General features: G+C 39.7%; 1 protein-coding gene across 8 annotated transcripts in view; it reads right to left on the bottom strand.

The window, feature by feature from the left end:
• The window catches only part of TENM1 (teneurin transmembrane protein 1), a 995,213-nt gene that overhangs the window by 120,674 nt on the left and 854,575 nt on the right, over nt 1–19,964 (bottom strand). For 7 of the 8 annotated variants that reach the window (XM_074599876.1, XM_074599879.1, XM_074599878.1 and 4 more), the window contains 6 exons: nt 17,339–17,491; nt 11,575–11,774; nt 9,887–10,097; nt 6,361–6,462; nt 5,109–5,303; nt 1,605–1,805 (listed from right to left, as the gene is read on the bottom strand). In XM_074599876.1, coding sequence (XP_074455977.1) covers nt 1,605–1,805; nt 5,109–5,303; nt 6,361–6,462; nt 9,887–10,097; nt 11,575–11,774; nt 17,339–17,491 — 1,062 coding nt within the window. The remainder of the gene's footprint in view (nt 1–1,604; nt 1,806–5,108; nt 5,304–6,360; nt 6,463–9,886; nt 10,098–11,574; nt 11,775–17,338; nt 17,492–19,964) is intronic. The other variant, XM_074599880.1, reaches the window with a different exon arrangement.

The following is a 19,964-nucleotide window of genomic DNA, read 5'->3' as shown; positions in this document are numbered from 1 at the left end:
CACAACAATCCAGTTTAACACCTATGAAGAAAGATATATTTGAAAGGAGAAATCTGAAGTATCTAACTATAAAGAGGGATACCGGTTGGTGGTTGCAAAAGCATTCTTTGATAACTCAGAAGACAGTGGGGATGAAGAGAGGTATCATCCCTGCTGGTTATGGAGGTAAGGAAAAAAGTTACCTTTCTTCTAAAAATTAATCAAACCAGCTTGGAGGTGAGACAAGCATAAAAATTATGATCCAAGCACACAAGATAAAAGCGTCGTCACTGCAGTTATTTATTAGCTCTTTGTTCCCTTACTTAATATCTAACTGCTCCATGCAGCTGACACAACAGACCTGTTGGAGATGAACATCTCTTTTTGAGCTACAATAACATTGTATTATAACAGAATTAGTTTGCATATTTTAGGAATAAAAAATTAATACATAGCTAGCACCTTTCCTAATTATTTGCTTCATTAATGGAAGTACTACTATATTACTAACCTTCAGGGAATATTTTTAACAAATAATAAAACACATGATAAAAATGCAAGCAACCAGACTTTTGCTGAAAGCCAATAAAAAGTCAATTCTTATCAAAGCAGGTACCATATCCAACAGTGGCAGACTGAAATTACATGCGTTAATTTTGGATTGTAGAATGAACACAGCGTCTTTGTAACAAACACTGAAAATTATTTGCAGGTCAATATCTTGTTGCTTTAAAAGTTATCGTGGAGTGGGACATTACATAAGTCGCAACTTAAAGATCATAACCATACACTTTAAAGGTCTGAATGGAAACTTATACTGTTCCAAGTGTTCTTTTGAATGATGATTTCTAAGAAAAATTGGTGACTTGGACGATTGGTTGTATTCCACAGTATTCAGCAAATCTGTCACCTGGATCTATTCTGTACTGGGATGCGCTACTTATCATTCCAGATTCTGGTTTTGTGAGCTTTATAGGGGGAAAAAAATAGTAGCACGTACATTGGTAATGACATGCTCCATTACAGGGTAAAATGTCCAGAGTGCATTCATTTTAAGAAAAGGAAACGTAAACGTACAAAGCACATAGGAAATCCATTTCAACTCTTAATCAAATTCAGTGGGATCAAACCTTCATGGTCCTCTAAGAAAGAAAAGAGTTTTTATCCCAGCATGAGAGAAAGGATGGTCATTTTGGTTTAAAGATTTTTTGACAGAGCCTTTTTCCTCACCAGTCACTGCATTTAGACCATTATTCTTTCTATATCCTCCCAGTGTTGCGGATTCCCTCATTGCATGAGCCTGATAGTGCTCAGCATCTCATGCGAGAGTCATGCTTAACTCCAATCCATGCCAGGAGGCACTTGCACTCTTGCAGAAAGTACCGTTCTTGCTGGCACGCCACCAGGCAGTCAACATCCTTGTCACAGAGAAAAAGCCTTTCTGTCCTTGTCAACAGAAAGCCAGTTGCTGCCAAGCCCATAAAGTGCCATGCCACAGCACCCCTGCTTCATCCCTGTCTTGTTTTTTAAATTCATACTAGCACTGTAATAGTAACTACTTACTTTCACAACTCAAACAGAAAGCATAGGCATTGTTGAAGAAATAAAATCTCCAGCATGCATACCTGTTGAACAGTCTGAACCCGTCCACTGCGGCTCGCAGCTGCAGAGTCCTGTGTCCAGGAGGAAAGTCCCGTGCCCCGAGCACTGCTCCTGGCACACGGGAAGCGACGTCTCACAGTTCACACCGCCCCAGCCCGTGGAGCAGTGACATTCCCCTTGAACGCACACGCCGTGGCCGGAGCACATCGGATCCAAGCAGTCCTCTGGAAAGCAGGGAATATACAAGTTAGAGCACCTCTACAGTGGTTTCCTAGTGAAATACATCAGGGATTCAGATTAATTTGGTGATTTTCGTGCAAATACCCAAACTGAAGTGATGTTAACAAACATAAGGAAAAAAAAGACTATGCTAACATCTGTGCAAGTATAAGCCAAAACCAAGAAAACAAGAAGGCATGTAGACTGTTAGAGATCATATGATTCTGCTTGTCAAGGATATTGTCTTATTTTAAAACGTTGATGCCCAGGACAGATCTACTGGTCCAAGTCAGTGCAGGTTTGTGCTTCTGTAGCAGGGCTGGGAAAGAACTGGAGCAATTAATAATTACTTCTGCAATTGTGCATTGTGTTTCTATTTGGGTATTTGTGCTCTGTGTTTCATTTACATCTGGGAAAAGAAAGATCTATTCTTTCACCTTCCTGCGGAAATTTATCTCTACAGCTGAAAATTTGATACAAAAAATATGGCCATCCACTAACCCTGAGTAGTGAATCTCTGACTGAATGCTTGCTTTAAAAAAAATCTCATACACTCATAAAAAGTATGTGCAGGGCAATTGCAGATAATGAACAGATTCATAAAAGTCATAACGTACTGATGAACAATTTGCAAACAGACAAAGAGCTAAATTTGTTCTCAATTTGGATAAAACTATTCCTAGTGAAAAATTCAGGAGCTCTGTTGAAGAATTTAAATCAGCTGGTTAGTCCTGTATAATCAGCATATTCTCTCATAAACCCCCAGCATTTCTTTAACAAGACGGATTTTAAGAAGCACACAGTCTGCCTTCTCTGGAGGCTGCAGGAAGACCGCAGAGCTGAAGAGGATTTGTGGGGTCCAAGCACGGGAAACAATTAGCCAAAAGCCTATTCACGTTAGATCATGCTTCAGACTGATGTTAGAGACACTTCGAAAGTTCTCGTATGTATTTTTCAAGTATCAGCACAAGCATTGTTTTAATAATGAAGTTGTAAACTTAACAAACAGTATTCTGTGCTATACAAACGAAGAGATGGCTCTCTGCTGCAGTAAGGGAAGGCTAAATATTTCAAACATCGAGATTAACGGCCTCCAGTTTATAGGACCTTTTGACCTAAGAATGAAGAAGTGATGCTTTATCTTTTGAGCTGCTATGCCACCCATTCAAGATCTTATTTCAAGATTTATGCTGTATCTTTTTCAGCCTTCCAGGCTTGTGCACAGCACAATGTAATTCTGAAAGAGTTTCCCGACAATGCATATCTTGCTAAGCACAGGACAAAAATACTCGGCAATTTTCTCTCATCCCGACACAGCTCTTTATGTTGCCGACCATTTAAAAATAATTGAGCGGCTCCATAAACAGTTTAAAAAGTATTACTCACTTCAGTAATGATAATCTGACAGGACAAATTCAAGGGACTCCCATAGCAATATACTGTTCCCTGGATAGTACATCTGTTACTGTCTGTTATGGTAACAATACTGCTATAATACTAAACTCATATGTACATACAATAATGTAATCTGAATTCCTGACAGAATTACTTCTAGTACCGCACAAGTTACGTTGTACAGTACAGTAAACAGAACAGTCCTGTCACGCACACACTGTTAACAACAAAACCCCACTGTACTTGGTTGCACAGGTTTGTATCATCCACCCTATTTCTACATAATTCCACCTTTCTTTAAAATTTAAATATGTCTCTTACTTTAAAAATCCAATGTTTTCACACTCTTAGTTTCAATAGCTGTCTGAGTACATTTATCTCAATTGTTTTTTTCAACCATTTTGCAGGACCACGTTTTGGCAAGAAACAAAGCAGCTGAGGAGAGCAGCCAGCCTCTCACCAGCTACAGGCTTCAGCATCATGGTCTCGGTCAGTAAATCCGTGTTTTACTTGCCGTTTCCCATTTGGGTTTTCTCGCTTTTGTCCGTTTCTGAAACTACCAACACCGAATATGTCAGCAGCATTCTCTTGATCCTCCCTTTAGAAACCATACCAGGTTTGTCAAATCCATCAAATCCATCCTGGACATTTTTCTGACTACAGAATTCAAGCCACATAAAGAGCCTCTTCTGTGTGCTACTCAAAAGAATTACCTAAGATCTATATAGCAGGAAGCACAAAGTATGCTGTCACTAGCTTCAGGCTAAGGGGACTAGTGAAAAATCAACAAATCAGGGCAAGCATGAAGCAGAGTTCTGCTTTCCGAGGCCATGCACAGAGGAAGAAAGTCAAAGCTGATCAGCTATCTTGGAAACGCTAACAGGCAAACGACTGCTTCTTTCTATAGATGAGGGCAGAGACGCAGCGGTACTATAACCAGCAAAAGTACAATTACTTGTCCTCAGAATTTCCCACTTTTTATTAGCCAAGCCTTAAAGAATGCCCATTTAGTGCCCTGAACACAGGCTTCACAGTAAAAATGACATATGATAACAGAATTACACAATATGCTATGGTAAACTGAAACCGTTTGCTGCTCTTTTGGCTTTACATTGTCGGTACGTTCTTCACAGTAAAATCTAAGATGTAACAGAACGAAGAAAGGGAAAAGCTGATTACAATCTTCTGATTACTGTGGAGAACTACCACATCATATTTTGTTTAAATGATCTTCCGACTGCCATACCCTTAGCTTTTGGCCAAGTAAAACAGTCGGCACAGGCTGCCTGACAGCGTGTGCTGAGGGACTGAGCGTACTGGCAGCATGCAGGACTGGGAACGCCGGCCACCCTTCCTGAAAAAAGTGTCTGGAGCCTGAGAGAGGAAAAGTGGAGACAAACACATCAAGATGGTCTCAACTTTCACACACAAAAAAGGAACCCTTGCTTGCTGGGATGTTTTCCAGGAAACTTTTGAAGCAAAATCTTCCACCCGCTTCTGTTCTTGCTACCGAGATTCAATGGAGGGAGGGAACTGAAATCATCCAAGAACTAGAGTCCTCCTGGACTGAGAAACGGAGTATTTCACAGGACTGCCCATGTCACAATTATTTGATAGTCTTATTAGACAATGTTAAATAATTTTGATCATTTACGATAAAAATGTGAATCTTGGAAATTACTTATCTTTTGAGCTGCTACAGGCTGCCTCTGAGACCTGAATGCCTTTACCTTTGATAATTTTCTATCTTAATATTACTTTCTATGAGACAGTAAAGGTGCTTTTGAGGAAAACAGCACTGCTTCACAGTAAACTTCTCACATCTATGTGAGTTCTTAACTGCCTTAAAACAGGTTTGGAGATGAAAGACAAAAATCAACCCCCCTAACTATAGAGAGGGAAACTTCACACACCTTCCTCACAAATCTCTCCTTTGTATCCAGGGACACAGATGCAGACGCCCATGATGCAAGTGCCATGGCCAAAGCAGGTTGGATCAATACACTGTTCTTCTGGAACATCACACTCTGGTCCTTTCCACCCGTTTCGACACACACAGTGACCTTTCTCATATTCTCCATTGCCGCTGCACAGCACTGGGCAGGAATCTGAAGAAGACAGGTTGACCTTTTTAGTGTATTTACAAACTTACATAGATTAACATTTATTGCATTTATCGTTCTGTAAAATTGCTTTTCCACTCCAGCCCCCCGATCGAGGCTTGTGACAGACTGAAATCTTTGAACTGGGTAGTGCAGCAGTAATACAAGGTCCTTGTCTCCTCAGTCTGCTTCACTAGAATACCTTAATTTTGACCTGAAATGGGATAGAAAATAAAAATAATTCCCTCCCCTTGACTGGTCGCTGCAGAAAATCTGCAGTGATGCCTGCTTATGATTTCCAGTAAGATTAATATTTCTTCCCTGTGAACTGAAGCAAGATACTGCCCTTTTCTTCTTCCTTCCGAGCAGACTTAACATTACTGAAGTTTTAGCCATTACTGATCTGCACGTAAACCAGCGATGCGGAAGATTAGTTTTACAATCCAGTATCAATTTCTGAGCCAATCAAGCTCTTAAAAAATAAAGTCAGTCCTAAATTTGAGGAAACACTGGAAAAACATGAGAACTTCCACACATCGTATGCAGTAGATGATGGCTAATACTCACAGAATTATCTGAAACAGAAATAAGCTCACTTACAATCTTTTTAGCAAGTTTTTTGCCCCAAATGCTGGAAAACAGTCTCTAAGCTGCTTTAGGTTTCTTTTCTACACCCTATTCAAATTAAGACCACAGAAGCATTTGACTGACTCATGCAATTTTCTCCAAAGTGAAACTGTTTTGTCACTTTTAAATAACAGAAAGCATTATGCTAAGCTAACACGCTTATTAAAAAATGTATTTTATAATCATGCCGTGGATGCAAAGAGGGATGGAGGAATCTATTAACTCTGAAAGTCAGGGACGGCGAAGTGGTTGATGCATCTTAGCTCAAGTACAGCATAAAAAAACCTTCTATGCGTGTGCTCGTACTGTATCTGCCATCTGGCTGGAAAAAGGAATTTAATCTCCTTTAATCACTTTGAATCTTTGCAAGCCCAGCAGTCACACACCATAATCACAAGCCCTGTCATGCACCGCGGGTCAGTTCATATGAGATTACCTTTTGCGCAATCAGGACCAAGGAATCCCGGGAAACAGTGGCAGTGCCCCGAGATACATTCTCCATTCCCATTGCAATTAGTAGAGCAGTCATCCAGGATTTCTGTTTATTGAGAGTTGTGCACAAAGAAAAATAAAATTGGTTGTATTTGAAATGAATGGCATCTTCACCTCACTCTGCAGGACACATCTCAACATACAAATAGGTGCAGAAGCAGTAAAAGGCCCATTTTCATTCATAGGGAGCATAAAACAAAATTCCTGTTCAAGCAGCTTACAAATATTAGATTTTGTCTTGACAGCTTCAAGATAACAAGTGCATCATTTATATTACACCAAAAAGCTTTTAAAGTAAGTGTTCATGTAAAATTTACCACCATTAAAAGCACTGCAAGAACCAGAGTATTTGCTGAAAAATGTCCACCTTAAACACTTTCTCTTATTGCTGAAGTAATTTGTTTGAAACCTGTTTATAGAGTAAATTGCCTTCTATGGTGTTTCACTTGAACCTTGCGAATTGAATTCCTTGGAGGAGGGTAGGATTTCCACTTCTATACAATCAGGTGAAGAAAAAAATAGTCTTTTGTACAGTGATGAAACTCAGTGCAATAAAGGACTAAGAACTAGATTTGAAGAAAAAAAAAACCACCACAAAACCCACCTTCAGTTCTGATCTTAAACTTGCCCAGCTCTGGACAGTAAACCACTTAACCCCACACATCACAGGACAGGCTCATATCTGCACGTGGATTGGCTGATTTTATTTTACATACGTATCTCCTGCCGGAATTCAGTGGATTCCCTGATTCATATGGGTTTTACGTAAAGAATACGAAGCAAATCCAAGGCTAAGTTGCTCCCACGTGAAGTAGGTCGCTGTCAGGCCAGCAGCAGGACTGAGGGTCTCCGCAGCCCATGCAGGTACTGGGCAGGACTGGAGTGGGGCTACAGAACAGTGGGGCCCGAGGCTGTTTTATGGGCACATGCGTTCATAGATGCGGGGAAGTACCTCTGGCCATAGAAGATAGGAAACATGACTCCTTTCCCACAAAATAATAACTGTTGAGGAAAAAGAAGAAAACCCAGATCTTTTTGAAAAGTATCTGTCACTGGCAAGCGATTTGGGAGGAAAAACTTTTCTCAAGAAAGGGCATATCATTGGAATATTTAATCTAATCAAATCTGATATACTTTTAAACTCAAACGTAACTTGTCAAAAGATGGATTAAAAGCACATACTACAACTAATATGAATAACTGAAATAAGTTTATTTTGATCTTATTTGTGGGCACTTGGGCAGATAAGGATTGGTTCCTCTTGAAAACTCCTACCGTTATTTAAAAACGTTCCTTTCAGGCTATCAGCAACGAACAGGCATTTGATATGTATCTGTTTATCAGATATCCACAACCTGTACACAGATCTCTGTTTCAAAGTCAAAAAACTAGCTCATTTTCAGAAGTAAGTTTTTTCACAGATATGCTGCATGTTATTATTTTTTACATATTACTGTTCATTATCAACTCTTCTCTTGCTCTATGTGTACACTTGCCTGTCTTCTCAGTTTTCCAGAATCACATGGTAAATGACCCCTAACGTTGATCTGAAATGGTTTGAAAAGTTCCCTCCCCTCGATGGAATCTCCGGTTTGGGCTGGCCTTTATTCAGTCTACGAAAGTACTTGAGGCATGCCAGATTTTGCATGCAAATTACCCCCGTCAAGGGAAAGTCTGATCAGAGCTCTAGCTAGAGTGTCAGCAAAATCAATTTTATACATAACTAAGACTGAGCAACTTGAAATACTACTTAACAGATGCCCATGAGGAGGGCATGACTGCTTCACACAGCCAACAGCATCGTACAGCAGAGATGCATCCAAGCTCTTGCTCTATTCTGAGTGTTTCAATCTGTGGTCTTGGTTGATTCCTTTGTCGACAGAGGCGTCAAATATGACTCCATCCCAGTCTAGGGTAAGGAGTACGGCTCAAGGATTATTTTTTTTGGGTGGAAACTCCCAAAGAAACAACCAAGAACCACTATGAGAAGATGATACACAGGTTATGAAAACACAATAGCTAGCGCTACTTTCAAATGCATCAGCAGCAGATTCTTGCAGCATGAACACTCTTTTTCCCCAAAACGGAGCCATTTCTGAAGTAAGAATAAGGATTCCTGCCTGCACTGTGTCTCTTACTGTTCCTCTCTGTAAGACCCAGTCTGTTCTGCTTATTGGCCAGAGAAAGGATGAACAGCTTCTTTTTCACCAAACGTAGCAAGAACAAAACTGTAGTGTTCAGTTTCATCTTTTTATTTATTTATTTCTTATTTTGGAGTGGTAAGCTACTTAATGATGAAATATTGGTTAAATCCTCCTGTAAAAACACTGCCGTCTTACAGTAGAAATAAACAACGAGGCAGGTACTTGGATTCTGATCTGGACTGGAGTTTGGCCAGGTTTTATGCTCTTCATAGAGCCATCTGCGAAGAGACTTCATAAATTGCTTAAATATTTTCTCGTATGGCATTGAATAAAGGTATTTTTTCTTGCTTGCAAAAGATTCGCTTTTCTGAACAGAGCAAGTATGAACTTTTAAATAAAAAACAGTAATTACAATTCTATCTATCTCAATTTCTAAATTATTTTCCTGCAAGTCCTACAAAATCTTGGTATTTGAATCATACTGTCCTGCTCTGCAAGGTGTTCACCATCAAGTAAAAATAGCCTCCAATTGTTCTAAAGAGCAGATGGCATGTCCATTACTAGTAAAGACATCTTGCTAAACATATGGTAGAACAGGTTAACTAAAGGGCATAGTGGTTAAAGTCTTGCAGCAAACCCAGACTGTCATAAATACAACACTTTACCTAAATTTAAATTCCAAAGAAACCCTATGTGTGAGAACTGCTCACTAACAATACCTAGAGCTGGAAACATTTGTCCGCCTATACCTATTAAAAAAGCAGTAGGGATCTGATATGCCACCAGGACACTGTCTCCTACATTTGTCTTCTGTGTTCCAAACAAAATGGTGCATTTGAATAACTGTAGAAAACAACAGCACCCATCCATCAAACAACAATCACAACCGAATCCACAAAAGCTGCCGTTTAGATTTTCTGACTGACTAAAATACTGGAAATGAGAAATTAAAGCCTGGATAACTTTTGTAGGATTTATGGTTCCGATGTAGATAGAGAGGGGGATAATCTCTTTTACTTTGAGCAAGACAACACCAGAAATTACTCAAGCATTTAAGCTATCATATAAAAATCTTAACACACATGAAGAGTTCACACTTAATTAATTTGATAACCTCCATCTTTAATATACAAGCGCAGCTATTTGCCTAATATTGGCATAAACATGAAGTTGCTCCACTGAGGTCAATTAAAACCTGAAAAGCTGAAACAAAACATAGTTCAGAGAATACTTAAGAGAAGCCGGAATCAAGGTCTATAATTTATTTTCAAATACATCTTTCCAATGTAATAATCCGAACAACCATTTTATTGTAGTTGTTCTTACCAATCGCTGTAGTTAGTACAAACACTTGCTCCACCTTCTTTCCGTCATTGTAGAATGCCATATGCCAAGCTCCTTGATCCATATACTCAATGAAGCCTGTCTCTTGCAGTGAAGTTAAGATCAGATTCCTGGGAGCTTGCTGAGGCTCCTCTGAGTTTTTTGGTTCTGGTTTAATTAACTGTTTTCCATCCATCAGTTTCACAAAATCAAACTGAAATAATAATGAGGAAAAATTAACCACCTAGCAAATTTTTATGAATCTACTCTGCATGTCTCATTCAAACAGGAATAAGCAGTTGAAATCTTAAGCGGACTTGCCGGACTAAGTATTCATCAATGTGAATATGTGTGATACAGATGCATAGCCTGCTCCAGTTAGCTTCAGTTTCCATATAAAAAGCATTACAGTAGGTCAGAAATCTGGCATAAAAAATTGCTGCCGACTATGGCAGGGAAAATTCAGACTTGCTGCACTAAATACAGCAGATTTACTTCAAAAATTACATCTCTTTAATGGTGATAATTCCAAAATTCCAAGGTGTAGTGCCTACATTATGCAGTGAATAACTTCAAATGGCAAAAACAAATTAAAGAACCTATTGTTCTATATCAGATTTTTAAATGTTTGTCCCTCGATATAAATACTGTATATCAAAACCTAAATACACTTTTTATTTATATTTAATTTTATTAATACAAATAAGTATATATTTTTTACACAGAAGGTCTTAAATTTCTAACCAAGTTGATGCTGAGAACTTTTAAGTCCAGGTAGCTTCAAAGCATCAGAGACATAAACCTTTTTATGAATCCCTGTTCAAGAAATTTATGTATTTCTCTAGTTTTTTCTAAGCATTCTGATTTTCAGTAAAGTTCAACTTCAGCTCAACTGAAGACCCAGCTTCAATTAAAGTCAATGACAGCTAAAAACTTTTGTTTCTAAGATCAAAACTCTAGTAAATAATTTTTGAGGTCAGACAAGATGATCTTCAGAAGTCCTTTCTAAGCAATCTTTCCATGATTCCATATAAAAAAGTTTATCACACTCTGCAGAGCGCGATCCTGCTATAAGAAAGCTGAAAAATCTATTATCCATAGAAATGACAGCTTCATGTGCCAAGTACGTTAAGTCTAAAAAAAAAAAAAAAAAAAAGAAAAAAGTCAAATACATATTCTTACTGCTTAGCTAGGATTTCTCCCGCAAAATCCCTAGGAGTAAATACTCAAAAATAATCTTAATATTAGAAACCAGAAACAGATACATTTTTTTCCTTCCCTATTAACTCTTTCTACTGGCTATGTAACCTGTTTATTTGATGATGATGATGTAAAAAGATTAAAGCATTTTCAAATGATCTGGTACTTCAACCCCCTTCCCACCCCCCCAGAAGATGCTGGAGCTACAAAGCAGCGCAGTGTGTGCCTGTCCAGCCTCTCGGGCAGTCACCTCGCAGCGGTCACAGCTGCTGACCTTCCTGGTACAACACTGTCCCTGCCCCTGAGAGAGCACAGGCTGAGGGTATAGCTAGACCTCAGTAAAAAAAGGGATAAACGGACTGCTTTTTGTGGTTGCAGCCAGTCCCTTCCTCCCTCCCTGCTTGGAAAGTGTCTTGTGAACATCGGCATCCACTCCTGTTTGAAAACATAATATGATAGATAATAGAATAATATGTATTATTTCTGATTACCTGAGTGTGAGTAGGTGGAATGTTTCTTCTGCCATAAATTCCCAGCAGAGAATCCTTCGCCAGTGAAATGTTAAATTTCAGGTACATGGGGTGATGTATAGTAATCTGAAAGCGCCAGAATAAACCAGGGGGGATTGTCTGCATGACTTGTGCTCCAATCTCAACTTCTCCTGTGTCTATGGCCCGTCCCTTCTGAAACACTAATTTTCCAGAAACAAACAAAACAATCAGTTGCGTATTCTTGGTGGGTGAAGGTAACATGTCACGAGGTATAAACGTGCCTTAGATATATCAGAATATATTGTAAACAACCTCTAAACGGAGGGCATTTCACTGAAATTGTTTCATTTTTTATTCAACTGGTTGAAAAATACATATAAACTTGCACGCAATACTTAGGACAACAGGCGTCACAGTGCATTTTTGCCCCAGAAATCCTGGAACGCTTTACTGAATATAAAAAGGTAGAAGTGCTGCTGCGTAAACCATGGTCTTTACCTATCAGCTATGCAAACAAACCCCATTCAGCCGAGAACGCACAGAGAGAAGGCAGCAGGAGAGCTTCCTCTGGCACGTATTCCAGACTGCTGCCAAACGGGCATTGCATCAGCTACACAAATGGACACCAGTGAGGACAGAAAATCCATCAAACCTGGTAGGTCGGAGCCCATGTCCAAAGCCTAGATTTCTATTAATCACCATTCCTAATGATTTTATTGTGGTAGTGATAATCTAGTCCTGGAGAAATAAAGGACATCTGCTTTGGCTTGAGCTTTCTGCATGAAACCGTAGCAGGCGCAAGAGGATAGGGACAGGCAACCTAAAGAGAAAACTGGCATAATGTTGTAATGCCGAACAATAAATTTGCAGACATCTACAGTACGTAACTTCACACACGGGTGTGAGAGAGCTGACATAGAAAGGGAAATGGAATGCATAAAGACGACCATTACCAAACCAAATTGGAGCTGGCTTGCTTTGCTGGCTTCTATCACCATCTTTGAGTATTTTAATGCCTGTCTGTGATCAGCATCATGACATGCTGCAAACCACAGAGCCAATCCTGCTAACATCTGAGCTAATTCCATTGCAAGTTTTGCAAAACTCTAACTTGCATTTCCATACCTTCTCTCAACTAGAAAAAAAGCAGGACAGTATGCCGCACCGGGGGAAGAGCCAAGAGAAAAAGACTGGATTCAGCAGCCATATCCATTTATGTTTCATTTTATTCCAGCATCACAGTGAAGGATAGAGAAGGGCAATCAAAGTGACTGGAGCCTCACCTTTTACAATAATGCATGTAAATATGTAGCGCAACATAATGTACATGAAATTTTATACATTTCCATTGGAAATGAAACCAGCAGTAGCAAAGCTAGGGCCAGTTTTTTCCTGAACATATTAATAACAAAGATCCTCAGTGGGATCTTACATAGGCTTTAACTAGTGTAGGAAGTACTTAGCATTCTTAATGAATAGAGATTTAATTTACAAGGCAGGAGCAATTCTCTGGGTACTGGATCTTCCAGCTTTACGGCTGCTTTGTGTCACCAAGCCTACAGCAAGAACTAGGAGCTGACTTTTAACACCTTAACACATAAAAGCATCTATTTTTAGAGCACAGAACTTGTAATCTAATACTGTAAAAATACACCTGTTACTTAGTTCATGAGTTAAAATATTTCCAAATTGCTGCTTTAACGATGTTCAAGGTCAGACTGCTGCTCTCCAATGTGCTTCATGGAAAAAATCTTGAGTTTTGAAGAGAATTAAACTTCCCATGTTGGGCAAGGAAAGTGGATCCCTTCCCACCCCAACCCATACAGGATCCTACTTGACCGATGTGAATTTGAAAACCCTTTCCCCTACTTCCAGTACTCCAGGGATATTAAATCTTAATGATTCTTTGCAAGCAATTACCCTGGGTTAAGTAAAACACTAAGGAACTTTTTGGTGATATTGACACATAGTAATTAATGTGATTCAATTACAAGTTCGTAGAGCACTAAGTAAAAAGTCAAGGATATAGTATCATTTTGGAAGTTAATGGCATTATTGGTCTGTGTTCAAGGTCCTTTAAAATACAGTGACTGCTTCTTAAGTTGGTTGAAGTGAGAAGGCCTGTTTCTCCAATAAAAATAAAAAGCATTATGTCTTTAGTCAGGGAGTATTTTCACGAATTGATGTTACCAAATTATGGCGAATACCATGTTAGTGTTGCTAGTCTCAAAACAACACATCTCTGAGTTTTTCCACATTTGGCTGAAAAAATGCCTTTTTTTTTAGTAATAATTTTATGCAATCCTTAAAAAAACCAGACGCACTTAGATTTACTTTTATCCCATTACACAGCAAAGCAGCGCAGGCTGCAGTTCACAATGGTAACAGGAAAATACATATATTATCTACCACCTACTGAAAGTGCACAGTTGCAGCATCTCTACCTTTCAAACAGTATTTTTTCACACAACCAGACAGCATGAAAAGGCTACTGTAAGAGCTGTGTCTGAAGTGCATGTTCTCACATTCACTGAGCCACTGTCCCTTCTTTATAGAAAAATAATCTATCTCTGTTTCTATGCTTAATTGAACTAAGCAGATATTTGGCTGTATGAAAAAGGCATCTGAAGACACACTATTCACAGACTGTCCTTGTATACTTCCTTGCTCTTTCTTGACAAAGTCTGGAATAAGCTTTAAAAATTACAGTGCTGCAACATTGTTCTGTTCTTATTCTAAAAGACATCTTTCTCAGAACAACATTTTTCTTGTGACAAAGTATCATTTAATTATCTATATGCAATTCCTTGTACAGCTCCCAATCTTGCCAACTGGTATTAATTCTTCCCTATTCTTTCTAAGCACACTTGCCTTGCAAGTCTAAAACAGAACATAGATTCCTAATCACAGGTTTCTTTTGGCTTCAAGAAAGTAAAACTCTGAACAGCGTGGTGCCAATTATCTTCACAAGAAAGTACCCATATGATGATTATTACTGATCCTGAAACAATCAATCTCCTTGTACTCCCCTGGTAAATACCAGCGTCAATAGGTTTTTAATTTTTTTAATCACATTACCGCATATTAAAATGTTAACTCATAGCCATGGGTCAGTGTGTTATAAAATGACTTCTTAAAGAAATTCGACTTGCTCGAGTGTAAACTTGATTTTCATTAGAAGATTAGGTAAAATATACGCTTTCAAAGTCTGGAAAAGCAAACAGGAGTTATTTATCCATGTGAAATCACATCAGAGGCTTCAAGTTTACAGGTAAAGTACCAACTTTCTGTGGTATCCTGCTGTAGTGAAAGGAGTTGCCCGTTTCCAAATCCTCCTTCCCAGCACATCCGCATGGAGAATTTGGTACAAGCACTGGCAATAAAATTACTGATATACATTAGAAGTGATGGAAGGAAATAAAACCAGCAGAAATTAACCACAGCCAGACTATGCATGTGGTAATGCCTGGTACTAAGCCCACACCATTTTTCTTGTGTTTTCCCAAGTGTATGCTCCTCGTTAGCATAAACTCTGGATTGCAGGTTACCCCCAAAAGGCAAAAGGAGACAAGTGGGACAATAGCCTAGCTACATTCAAGACTGACCTCTGAAACTGCTGGATAAGCCCTCAATGAAGGGGCTCTGCTGTCACAGCCCTCCGTGCTTTAGTGTTGTGGAAGAATCGTGTAGCTACACAAGACGTTGGGATTGCCCGGGGTGAAGTTTTTGGTTTCTTACCTACTACCTTGAGTCTCTACTGACTCACATATTCCTTTCTCTGCTTTCAAGCACCTTATTTTTAAGGTTTTTGATGTTTTTCCTGCACATCCTCCTTTAGAAACAAAATGCTTTGGAAGAGCTTTTATTAAATCTGTAATATATTGACAAAATGATTTAATGCAGCTGAGAAGAGCTATTTAAGATATTTTCCATGGTGCACCAGGCCAAAAATACAAAAGTCTATCTAACATTTACTGCAATTCACTACCAATCCATTATAAGGGACAAAATAATGGATCATTGTCTCCTTACCTACATTTCTATTGCTCATTTATCTAATATGATCTTTATCCAGTTGTGCCACATTGATTTGTAAGACTATTGATTGAGATGTAATCTTTCTTCTGGAGGGACTGGTACAACAATGTCCCACCCTGTCTTATATTTACAGTCAGAGATCTTAACCTGGCACACATAAAATCAGATCGCTGCTCTGAAATTTGAAAGCTCTGGAAATCTTCTATCATTGCAGAGCAGCTCTCAGTACAATTTTACTTCCTTCTAATAACTGGAATGACTAGGGTTCATATTCTACTCCCATTCACTTTTCTCTGATCTAACCTGATTTATCCATCTGCTTCTTACAGTCAGAAAGCATCACCATGGTGGTCAATGGGAAGCATGGGACAGAGCTTGCAACTAATATTGAAGTAGGTGATCTAACAACATTAAATGACAGGACTTGAAAGAAAGGAATTGTGCATCTCAGAGACAGTGATGCTCTCCGCTTCACGCTCCTGGCTGTACAGCCCTCTCCTTTCATATGCCAGCTCTGGCACTTCTCTGACCCTTCAAACAAGCCAGTTCATATTCGCATTTTACATATTCACATTTTTAAAGGAAGTAATTTTCAGCCGCCATTGTGAACTGACGTGTCTCGGTTGTACGTGAGACAATACCTGCAGTGGGCACGGGGCTGCAGGAGCTGCACAGGGAGAGCGGGGCAAAGCAGGACTGCATCCCCGGCAGCACGACTGCATCCCCGGCAGCACGACTGCATCCCCGGCAGCACGACTGCATCCCCGGCAGCACGACTGCATCCCCGGCAGCAGGGAGCTGCCAGACTGGCCCAGGCACTTTGTGAAACCTCAGTAGATTCCTGTGAGCTGATTCACTGTGACTGGTTAAGTCAGGATGTGACAGGATGCTGTATTTTAGCTTACGCCTTCAAGAACTGGATGCCTTTAAAAGCATTAAGATTTTTACCCCTCTGCATATTCTGACCTGTCAGTACAAAGAGTTTCACTTTGCCTAAGATGACTTTGGTCTGCAAGACAGGCACAGCACCAAGCCCTTTGCAGGAACTGAACAAGGAGAAGACAGTCTCACCTCCCCTGTCTTAAGACAGAAGCCAAACGCTCTAATCTCTCTTCTCTCACAAAAGAAGGGCGATTATTTTGCTGTTGAACTTTAACTTCCTAATGGCTTGGGCGGGTTGCTAATTTCAGTGAGAGTTCTGCTAAAACAAGCAATCTGGTTATGGGCTTTTCATATCTGTCCTGGTTCTGGTGGGGATAGGGTTAATTTTTCCTGGTATTCCATGCCATGTGAGCCACGCCCACCCTGAGCTGCCGGGGGAGGGGGCAGGAAGTTGCTGCTTAAAAGCGGGCTGGGGCGTCCCGGGTCCGGTCCGGCCGGCGAGCGGCGGGGAGCGGCGGTTCCGTAATCGCATTTGTATATTCCCCTATCCGTGTTGTTGTTGTTGTTTGCCTGTTCCCTTTACTGTCCTGTTAAACTGCCTTTGTCTGAACCCAAGAGTCTTGCCTTTTCTTACGATTCTTCCTGTATTAGGAAGGCGCGAGCGAGCGGCACGTGGTTTCTTTGTTGCCGTCTGAGGCTAAACCACGACAATATCTGTTTTAAAATTATACCAGAGAAGATAGAACCTGAACTCAAAATACTGTCAAACTGTAGCAAATACAGAATCTGAACCACAGTAATGTTTAAATATCCATAATCCGTCTGTCTTCTCATTCACACGTACCTTTTTTTTCCGTTTTATCAGAAACTTTTCCTCCAATTGGTGAGTAAGTAGTATCCATGGATTCTGTTCCTTTATTTCCTTTGCTAACTCCATTTTCATATAGCTGCCCTTCAACAGGCTGGAGTTGCCAGGTTAAACCAAACAAGTGTACTGCTGCAAAAAAATGGAGACCAATTAATTGATGTCGAAGCTACGGCACCTTCAGCCAGGCTAAGAGAGAATGCTATGACCCAGTTTCTGTAAAGTCAAGTATTACTTCATTCTGTTAGTAATAAATCAGAATTTCAAGCAGTCTAATGAGCAATTTACTATTTTACCTTAAAACTCAATGTTTAATTAGTTTCCACACTTTCTTTTGGAGCTCAGCCAGGTCAGGGTGATGAATTTCTACAGCAATTAATGGAAATACTTGCATTTAAAAGGATAACAGTTGAATGAATTTAATAATTTGTGACAGATTCTAACGCTACATCAATGTTGTCCCTCAGCTTTCAACCGTCAAAGAGCTCAGAGTTTGTTGATTAAAGCACTGACACCAAGTAAAACCTCTCACCTTCCCAACCCAGTTATAAGTGAAACTGTGCCCACTGCATTCCCAAATCCTTTCACTTAGGTTAAACCTTACTAAAAACACTGACTCCATAGATTTACTCTAGAATTACACTGCAGATAAAAAACTGGCTCTAGATCTAAAATTTACACAATTATTCTACAATACATATTAACAGAAATACAGTTGTTATTTATTGCCTGCAAAGCCATTCACTTTTTTCTGCTTTCCTTTCTGTTGTTTCTGATCTGAGGCATCAAAGGGTGTCAGGAGAAAGACAGCTACAGAGGAACTTATTTTAAGCATAATATGATAGAACTGCAGACATTCTAGGCAATTACCTAGGTCTTACTGAGGAGGGCAAATTCTTCCAAGGAAGAGGTTGCCTTAGTATTGAAGTAACTCAGCAGGAAAGACCGATAACCCAGTAAAACAGGGATTGAGGATACCCCCTACGGAGGAGCTGAAATTGTCACATAAAGAGCAAATCACGAGTAGCAGGCTCTTTAGCCACATGCAGCAATTTGCAGTGAGGAGGTTCTGCCCACAGTGGGAGCCTAAAAGGCTATATATTTGCTCTTTCTGAATCATGAAAGAGCAAATATGGAGAATCAACTCCAGGAACCTCAGAGACTCTCAGGAGAAGTAAGTGTGATCTAGAATGGGTCTTGCAATAGAAAGTACATTGTTTTCTTTTGCACTTGCACAAACTGTGAGGAAAAAATCTCAACACAAACAGGAAACCTACAGTCTATTATCCATTTTCTACGTGTTTGCTCACAAGCCTCCCTTACATGCTGAAAAGTTAAACTATAAAGCAAAACCCCATGCCTTCAAGGGGTTCCTGGCAAGGGCTTGCCAAAATGACTACAGGAATGCAGAGCTGCCAATCTAAAATAATTAATTCCAGATCCGTGCACTCCTGGATGACCCAGCCACAGATATATGATCTAAATCAAGAAAACGAGAGCATTTCTATCAAATTAGCGAAGTGACAGTATTTGTCATACATTTAAATTTTTTATATTGGCATCAGGAGAAGAGATCCAAATTTACTGAATTCTCAAACCCCTGCTTCACCATGAGATCTGGGCTCTGGAGACACACCACTGGACAGTAAATTCCCACTCCCCAGAAGAGATACTAGAAGCTTACACCAGTGTTAATGGTGAAATCTCAAGCCAGAGACTTGCCTGGATTGCTTCATATTCCATGGACTTGAAATCAGCAAGGGACCACGCTAATACTTTGAAAAGGGTCTTGCCCTCAGGTGACAAAGCCCTAAGCTCTGATCTTTGAGCTTATTAATGCAAGACACGTTACTTCTACGTACAGACGGTACAACAAAAATCAACATGCCTCGGCATCTCTAGAGCTGGTGGCTCTTGCTCCTGGCTTGAGCTTCTGGACATTATTATGATTTAAAGAGTTAATAACAACAAAAAGGAACAAAGTTCAATGGGATTGGTAACTAATGAATGTACATTTCATTTATACTAATGCAAATAATTATGTCAGCACTTGAAACAGATCAACACTAGATGCAAAACATAACTGCACACATCAATAAGCTTTTAGTGGTTATAGAAACATGAATATAATCCAGTTGCTTCCTTACGCTATTTCCATTGTTGCTGTTATTCATTTCCTAAGACAGCATTTGCATGCGCTGCAGAGGGTACATCACAAAGCACGGACTGAATACGTAATGCACCTTTTTCCTTGCTATATGTCTTTTCCAGATTACACACACCATGCATTTTGTCATCCGTTTGCACCAATTCGAATAGTTTGCTTGGTCTTCCTTCAGGCTGGGGAAGTGCTGTTGTTTTTACAGTCCATGCCAAAGCTTGGCAAGCCAGCAAAAACTGCAAGCCCTGGCCAGGCTGCAGGTGCTCAGGGTAACTTTAAATGGCCTCTCTCCCAAATACAGAAGATTCTACTCATAGTACAGAGCTTTTCTTGGCTAATTTACTCTGCTTCTTAGGTAAAAAATAATTATTAGGTATAAAACAGATCTCTTGCAGAAGAAGATAGATTAAAGGCCTACATCTTCCACCCTTCCCATAAATTTCC

The sequence above is a fragment of the Larus michahellis genome, chromosome 9 (genome assembly GCF_964199755.1).
Source record: "Larus michahellis chromosome 9, bLarMic1.1, whole genome shotgun sequence".
NCBI classification, from domain to species: domain Eukaryota; kingdom Metazoa; phylum Chordata; class Aves; order Charadriiformes; family Laridae; genus Larus; species Larus michahellis.
This window is presented reverse-complemented; position numbering and strand designations above follow the sequence as displayed.